The following is an 8555-nucleotide window of genomic DNA, read 5'->3' as shown; positions in this document are numbered from 1 at the left end:
CTGGGAGGAGGGTAGAGAGAATAGTGCAACAATGAATGAATGGAAACCCAAAATCTCTGTAAATGTTTATGAAAATTAATAAAATATAATTATAGAAAAAGAATTTCAGCTATTTATACCACCAAGAGATTCTCGATAGCTCAAAAAAGATCTGCATGTGGCGAGACAGGAACTCTTTTACATTCTTGGTTGGATTGCAAAATGGTACAACCACTCTGGAAGGGAGTTCGGCGCTTCCTCAAAAAGCTGAACATAGAAATTCCATGTGACTCAGTTATTCCATTGCTTGGAATATAACCCAAGAAAATGAGAACAGAGGCTCAAACGGAGACTTGTACACCAATGTTCATAGCAGCATTATTCACCATCGTGAGAACATGGAAACAGCCCAGATGGCCAAACACAAACAAATAGATTGAGAAGTTGTGGTTCATTCGTGCAATGGAATATGACACAGTACACAGGAGCAATAATTTTGTAAATTGCTACCTTATTTGGGAAGGACTGGAGAGCATTATGCTGAGTGAACTAACTCAGTCCCACAAGGACAAATACTGTGTAAATTCATTATTGTTGTAGAATGAGTATGAGGATCCGAGGTGGGGTAGGGTGGAAATAGAGGTGTAAGGATGGATGGGGGGAAGGGTGTTAATCATAGGGTTGCACAATTTGATGGGTGAGTGGAGTGAAGGAAATGGGAGGGATCTTTTATGGAAAACAATGTATTCAAACTTTGTAAATAAGTCAGTATAAAATTAAAAAATAAATAAACAAGAAAAAAATTATGTGCAAAAAGGAAGATATTGTTTTGGACTCAGGAAAATCTTCATGTCAATATGAGCAAAAAAGGTTTGTTGAAAAATCACTTAATGAGCCCAGTCTGTGTCTCTAGGAGGATTATGGGCTTAGCGGACCATATCTGGACAAGCCAACATATAAAAGCACAAGACTACAGCCAGCTGGCTACTCAGATGGACAGTCAGGAGGAGGTCTCAGCATGCAGATGATGACTGTGTACCAAGGGTTTATGAACAATGGATGCAGGAGTGCCTGTATCTTGTGTTTGAGGGTAAGCTGCATAGAAGAAAATGTCAATCTTCAAAACAACTATGAGATATCATCTCACCCTAGTCAGAATAGCAAAATTTAACAGAACAGCAAGCAACAAAAGCTGGTGAGGTTGTGGAGAAACTGGAACCCTTATTCACTGTTGGTGGGAGTATAAAATGGTGCAGCCACTATGGAAAGTGGTGTGGTGCTTTCTCAAAAAGTTGCAAATAGAGATACTGTTTGACCCAGTAATTCCACTACTGGGAATATCCCCCAAAGAAACCATAACTGACATCCAAGCAGATATATGCACACCCATGTTTATCGTAGCTTTGTTCACAATAGCAAGGAGCTGGAAACAAACTAAGTGCTAATCAACAAACAAATGGATAGAGAAACTGTGGTATATTCACTCAATGGAATACTACGCTGCATTGAAAAACAAGGAACTCATGCAATATTATTTAAAAATGGGTGGCCCTGGAGGACATTATGCTGAGTGAACTACCTCAGTCACAAAAGGACAAATACTGCATAGTGCCACTGTTTTAAACAGGACTGACCTTAGGGTTAGGAAGAGACTGAGAAAGATGGGATAAATAATGTATAATACATTGAAACAGATGAAGGGCAAAACTGTTTAAAAGGGATTTGTGAATTAGGCATTATCGTCATGACAGGAGTCCAGAACGAAGGCTGCATAGTGGAGTGGACCTGGGGAGAGGGATTGTAAAACAATGAATTTTTCTTTTACTTTTCAAAGAGAAGAGTGGACTGGGGGGAGGGGTGGACAGGGAGAAAAGTGCAACAATGAATGAATGAATTGAAATAAAAAAAAATGTCAGTCTAAAGTGATCATAAAGGGACTTGCTCATGACAGCCAACTAACGGGACAACAGATCCCCATAAAAACAATCTACCAGGAACCAATGAGACATCAAGAGCTGACTACAGGACAAATTAATCCTTTCTGAGTCCTGGGGTCTTCATTTGTAAAGGGGATGAGGTTAAGAAACACAGGGCTGGTACCCTTGGGATTAGGAACATCTATACAAGGTATCAAAGACAAAGTGTTGTGTATTGTATCAAGCATGTACACAGTAAATAAGAGGGTCATTGCTGTTAAAACATAGACACCATGAAGTGCCCATGAGTAATACAAATAAATGGCTAATGCATTTGGCTGATAGCCAATGGGCTGAAAGGTCAAGTCTACTCTGAAGTGCCTAGGAAGAAAGGCCTGGTGACCTACTTCTAAAAAGTTAGTCATTGAAACCCCTATGGAGCACAGTTCTACTATGACACACACACAGTCACCACGAGTCAGAATCAACATGACAGCAAGTGGTCTGAAGCTCCCTGAGGGCAAGAACCTTATTTGTAGTGGAGTCTGAATTTGTTTAATGTGTGCAGAACTGGAGGAAAACGCCTTTAGACATGGTAGCTTTCTCCTTGGTAGATCTTAAGGCTGAAGTCTCAAAAACAAGAAGAATTCAAACAAGAGAAACTTCTAAAAGACTCTGGAGTTTTAGGAAAACCAGAAAGAACCAATAAGAAACCAAGTCTCTGGAGGAAACAGATGCAGCATTTTCCAAACAAGCAGAGAAGGATGCTGAGCAGAAGATTGAAGAACAGAAGACTTTGACAAAGCAAGGGGGAAATTGGAAGGAAAAGCCAAATTATATGAAAAATGACTAAAGGAGACTTTGTAGATGAAGAAGTAGAGGACATGCATCTTGTGGATTTCACACAGAAGAGCATAGGTAAGCGCAAAGAAATATTGCAAATAGAGGTTTTTAAAAAGGCAGAAGAAAGGGAAGATGAAGAAGAAAATCTTTCTGAAAGAGATACCTTCTCCTTAAGACCCCAGTGAAGAATGGTGATTATGTGGCACTGTATAAAAAAAAACAAAACCTGCCAGATTTGTTGGAGATGGATAAAAATCTTCAGGGAAGGCTTTCTATTAGTCCTGCTAATAAAAAAAAAAAAACAAAACACCAAACTTTGTTATCAGAAGCTATGAGAAAAGAACTTCAGTGCCAGCAATGGGAAAGAGAAGAGAGGAAGGCTCTCAAAAGGCTGATGGGACCCATACATTATGAAGAGACATTCGTGAAAATGAGGCCCAATAACTTGGAGTTGGATATTTTGCCTTTGCCTAAAGGCAAAGAACTAAAGGATAAAGAACTAAGAAACAAGCAGATTAAAACTTTAGAGATGTTACAAGAATATACAATGAATCAGAGATCCAAACGAGAAAACATAAAAGAAAAACAGAAGGCTATGCTGGAAGCCAGACTTACCAAACTCCAACAACAAAAAAAAAAAAAAGAAAAAGAAAAAATCTACAAAAGATGGAGCAGGAAAAGAAAATGGAGAAAATGATGTTGCTGGGCCTTTTACCTCCGGAAGCAGAAGCCATGCCAACTCCTACCCCTGTTCAGAGTAGTAAAGTTGAAGTCATTGTTCAGGAGAGGAAGGACACGAAGCCTGGACTGCCTCATATCCAGGAATGGGACGGGGGACGTTTCATTTGGAACGTGGTCTAAAAAGACAGTTAGCTATCCAGGCTGAGAGAGACCTTGAGTTTGCCCCACCATCAGAATATTTTTCTGGTCAAAAGAGAAGTGGTCCTTTTGGTGATCAGTCCTGGAGCCGAGCTGAACCTGCACAGAGTAGCCTGGCCGAGTAGAGCCATGAGCCCAGTACCCCATAGACATCCTCCACTTTTGCTCCAGAGAGCCCCTCACACACCTCCACTGGCACATTTGAAACACTGGATGGCATTATATCCTATTATAAACAAGTGACTTGAATTTAAAATAAAAAGAACCTTGTTTGTTGGACATGCTCAGTAAGTATTGCTTGAATTAAAAAACAACATGGATGAATCTAGAGGAAATTACCCTGAGTGACACAAGTCAGTCACAAAGAGACAGTTATGGAATGAGACCACTATTACGTCGAGCTAAGGAAAGGTTCCACATGACAAGAATCATTCTTCTTCTTCTTTTTTTTCTTTTTAAAATTGTGATTTGAGTGGAGGTTTACAAAGCAAACTCATTTTTCTCTAACTAGAATCATTCTTGCATGTTTATCAGGGATGGGAAGAGAGGGAAAAGCAAGTAAAAATTAAAAATTAGAAAATACAGTTAAATAGAAAGACTATATAGAACAAGGAGTTAATCAAATGTTGTTAATTATGCTAATCAATTGTAATTAGTGTTATAAAACAAAAAGAATATGAATTATTGAGTTAAAATCTATATGATTTGTAAACTTTCAATGAATTTTTGTTTAAAATGAGGGCAAAAACGTTTTCCAAAGAAAAAAAAAAATAGAACTGCAGGGAGCTCTGGTGGCCTAGTGACAAGATGCTGCACTGTAGTCCCAAAGGCATGTGGTTCGAATCCACCAGATGATGCACTGGAGAAGGAGGAGCAATCTCCTCCTGTGCCAGTTGGATTCAATTCGATGGTACACGACAAGGAAAAAAAAATAATAGAGCTGCAAATAGAAAAGGGAATCATCGCTATGAGGGAAATTTAGGCCAGAGATGGATAAACAATATACGTAAAGAAATCAACCTGAGAAAGAAACACAAAGAGCCATGACCTGTGCACTGCAGACCCCGCCTCTCCTACCCCCCTGTCCCCCTCCAGTCCTGGAGGCAGAGGAGCTACCAGAGAGAAATCTAACCAAGTTGCTTTGTCTTCCAGCCTCAGACTTAAAATTGACTGGTCTGGAGCAAGGGGAGCATTACTATCCTATCAGTAACTGAGTTGTAAGCAGCATCTAAGAAGAAACATTAATGACTGAAATGAGAACCTGCTGGACCACTTTGCTATTTGCTGTTGCTATTGTCTGGTGGCATCCAGTCTGCTAGGACTCACAGTGACGCTGTGAACAACAACAGATCTGAGCCTCGCCCTATCCTGCACCAGCCCCACCATCTCTAATATGCTCGAGCTCATGGCTACAGCCCCTGCATCAGGCCATCTTGTTGAGTCGGCTTCCTCTTTCTCTGACCCTCTACATTTTGCCAGCATGACTCAGTTTTCCAAGGACAGGCCTCTCCTGATAAGTAAGAAAACTCAAAAAGATCACAGGGATCCACTCTAACTTCATCTGAAGAAAATGAGGGGCCCGTGTATGGCCAATGTGAAGATATCAGTGAGAGAAGGAAAAATCTATTCCCTGGTTGACCATCTTAATTGACATGAAGATGACACTTCAGGTTAACCCTTTGTTTGAAATACAGAGAGATGATGGGATCTCACTACTCATTTCACTCATCAAATGACTTCTAAATTAGCTTATTTTGCAAATCTGTTTTGTGGAAAAAATGTTTCTCTGAAGCCACCTTAACTACATCTGTGGAGACCAAGTAATCAGCCCTCAGTGCTTTCATTTGCCACCAAAGCAGAAAAAACAAAAGTAGTGTGAATGATTTCCATGTAGTGGCAGCCGCACCAAATGATTCGGACGCCCAGCAGAGGCACCCGGGCCATTCATCACCCTGGCAGCACACGCTTCACAGGCCCAAAGGTCTCTATCTTTAGAAAGGAAAACACAAGTAACACTTCCCTTTCTCCCCAGTGCTGGGGCCTCTGCTCACCCACATCTCAGTTTTGGAATTACCTCCTCATCCCTTTTTGTCTCATATTAGCATTCAGCCTCCACGATTAATATTATCTTTTTACACTCACCCTGATGAGCACTACAACAGAGCATATGCGGTACCCTAGCTAAGCTTACTTCACAGGCGAGCTTTTCAGGGGCTCTAAATTATTTGGCAATTAAGCCATTTCTTTATTCCCTGATAACTATGGAATCTTGTACCTGCTACTTATAGAAAATTCAAAGCAACAACATACCTGCACACGTCAGCTTTAAGAGCATTCCCTCCTGAGCAGTATTTCCACCAAACAACCTATAAAGTGCATGCAAAGCCTGACAGAAGCAAGCTGCAAACAGGATGCAGAGGTGTTCCCACCCAGTCCGTCAGGGACCTAGTTTGCTAACTTACCGAGCCGTCTTGGCATCAGACTAACTGGTTTAGCTCTATTCTGAGCCTTCCATTTCTCCAGCTCTTCCAGCTCTCGCTCAGCAACTAAGACAGATGAGAAATATCAAATACCAGTCATTACAAGTTCAAAAAGAAACAAGTCCCTTCAAAGTAAGGTGGTGGGAGGTAGATGGCAACTCAACAGCAGTTAGCTACATGTGAGCACAGGAAGGCATAGTACCCATGCAGGCAGATCCATCTCTCAGTCCCAACCTGTTGGGTCCCTGTGTCTGCCCTGCGTCACTTCCTCTCACAAGGCTGCACAGAGGGTTCAAATATAAAAAACTAACCAAAAAAACCCAAAGCAAGGCAGTTGCCATGTAGTCAGCTCTGGTCACAGCAACACCACAGCAGAGTGGACCTGTGCTTCTCCAGATTTCCAACGGCGGGCTTTAAAAGTCAATCACCAAGCCTGTCTTCCAAGGCGCCTCTGAGTGGGCCCATATTTCAATCTGTCTGTTAGCAAGCATGCCAAGACCAAAATGTCAATTTTTCTTCCCATTCTGGTATTCTCCAGACCCTAAACAAAATTAGTTCTAAACAGTTCCTACAGAAAATGTGTGCAAGATTAAAATATCAATATGTCAATAAGAACTTTTCACATACCTCATTAAAAAACTATGAGATATGTGAAAATTCCTACTGGCATATTGATAGTTTAGATTTACACACATTTTCTATAGAAAACTTTTCAAATTAGTGTGTCGGGTCAAAATCCATGGAAAGCTCTGATGTTGATATTGACTGAAACTACAAGATGCGAGGAATCTGGGCAAGGCATTCCACACCTTTGCAAAGCAAAACACACTCCCTACCTATTCACAATTAAAGACAGCAGGGGGCACCAGAGAGATACCATTAATCTTCCACCCTCCATCTTTATTATCTGACCTGATTGCTTTTAAAAACATGTTTTCTTTACGTATTTTAATTGCTGTTTTCAACTCTCAAGGATCTCAAGATCCAAACAGTCAACAGCACTGCAACTTGAATTTCTGTGATGTATTTCAATTAAAAGCTACTACCTTGAATTTCTGCCCTGAACCAATGGTAAACCCCAGCCTATCTGCCTGGTGAGAATTCTTCCTGCTGTGCTCTAATTTTCACCATGAGTCTCAAAGATACATTTCCTAACAGCATCTTCATGAAGAAGGGAGCGCAGATGCTTCATATCAACCTCAGTTCTCCTTCTGACTCTAAGATGTCACACTATGCTTTAAACAGCAGCATGTATACATACTGTGCAACTTTAATTAAAAATATTATGCACCGACTAAGTTTAAAGGGGAGTTCCGGTAGCCGTGTGATAAGGCATTGCACTGCCAGCCCAAAGTCAAACAGTTTGAATCTACCAATTGCTCCATGGAAGAAAGTTGGCCAATCACCTCCCATGTTCACAGTCTCTGCAAATCCACTGAGGATCAGCTAAGAGTCAGTTCTGACTCAAGGATACCCTAGTAAGAAGTTCACAAAGCACAAAAGCAAAAGAAAGACATCATCCTTGCTCCCAAAAAGTTAATCTAGAAAAGAAAACAGAAATACACAAATAAAAACAGCTGAAGGCAGACTCTTAGAGTGAGAATATATAGGAAGCATAGAGATGACATAGCAATTACAGCGAGAGATAAAAGAGACAGATTATGTCATCATCTATTTAGTACAGAACTTAACTGCTGCAAAAACATTCATGGTCTCATGGAAAACATCAGCCGTCAGCCCAGTTCTACGGACATAATAAGTGTGAAATTATTTAAGCCTGACTGAAATGTGAAATTTACAGTTACACGTTGAGAAACATTCTGAATGTTAAATGGGCAAATATACGTACTTCTTTGTATCTGGTTTCTCCGGTTTTCATTCGGTGTTATCATGGTATATGCACCTGTGCTAGAATGAAGAGGGGAGAAAAATGCTTATTTTCAAAAGAAACTATTCATTCATTCAGCTAAGTTAGCTGACTTGACTAGATTCCATTCTGACTGATGGAGACCCTACATTTGTGAGAGTCAAATCCCCTAGGACTTTCAGAAGCTGGTTAAAGGAAGTGGATCTCCAGGTCTTCTTTCTTTTGAGGTGACTCTGAATGGACTTGAACCTCTAATCTTTCAGTTAGTAGCTGAGTACATTTGTAAGCCTGTAAATCTTCCTTTTTCTAATTTACTCTTATCATCATCATCAAATAAGCACTATGGAAAATAAGATAATTAAGGCTCAAGCATATATCTGCCCTCTAGGAGCTTCTGATATTCTTGTCAATGGAGAACAAATGCATGGTGCCACATACAGAACTACAAAGCAATTGCTGGAGGGGGACGAATGGCTGCTTCCCGTGTCTCTTGGTATGCTGTCTTGTAGGACTCTCTCAGTCCCAGTGGCCTTGAGACACAAGTCTTTTAGGATAGCTTTAGAATGATATAAGGTGTACTCACTCCATACA

At 40.5% G+C, this 8555-nt stretch overlaps 1 protein-coding gene across 1 annotated transcript in view; it reads right to left on the bottom strand.

Moving 5' to 3' along the window:
* EPSTI1 (epithelial stromal interaction 1 (breast)) overlaps window positions 1–8555 on the bottom strand; it is a 220995-nt gene that overhangs the window by 182485 nt on the left and 29955 nt on the right. Inside the window, exons 2-3 of the mRNA XM_006884612.1 lie at window positions 7947–8005; window positions 6080–6163 (exon numbers count right to left, since the gene is read on the bottom strand). Of these exons, the coding sequence (XP_006884674.1) occupies window positions 6080–6163; window positions 7947–8005 (143 nt within the window). The remainder of the gene's footprint in view (window positions 1–6079; window positions 6164–7946; window positions 8006–8555) is intronic.

Source organism: Elephantulus edwardii, unplaced genomic scaffold (genome assembly GCF_000299155.1).
Source record: "Elephantulus edwardii isolate Elephantulus edwardi_28Jun2011 unplaced genomic scaffold, EleEdw1.0 scaffold00036, whole genome shotgun sequence".
NCBI lineage: Eukaryota > Metazoa > Chordata > Mammalia > Macroscelidea > Macroscelididae > Elephantulus > Elephantulus edwardii.
Note: the sequence above shows the minus strand (reverse complement) of the source record. Positions and strands in the feature narration are given on the sequence as shown.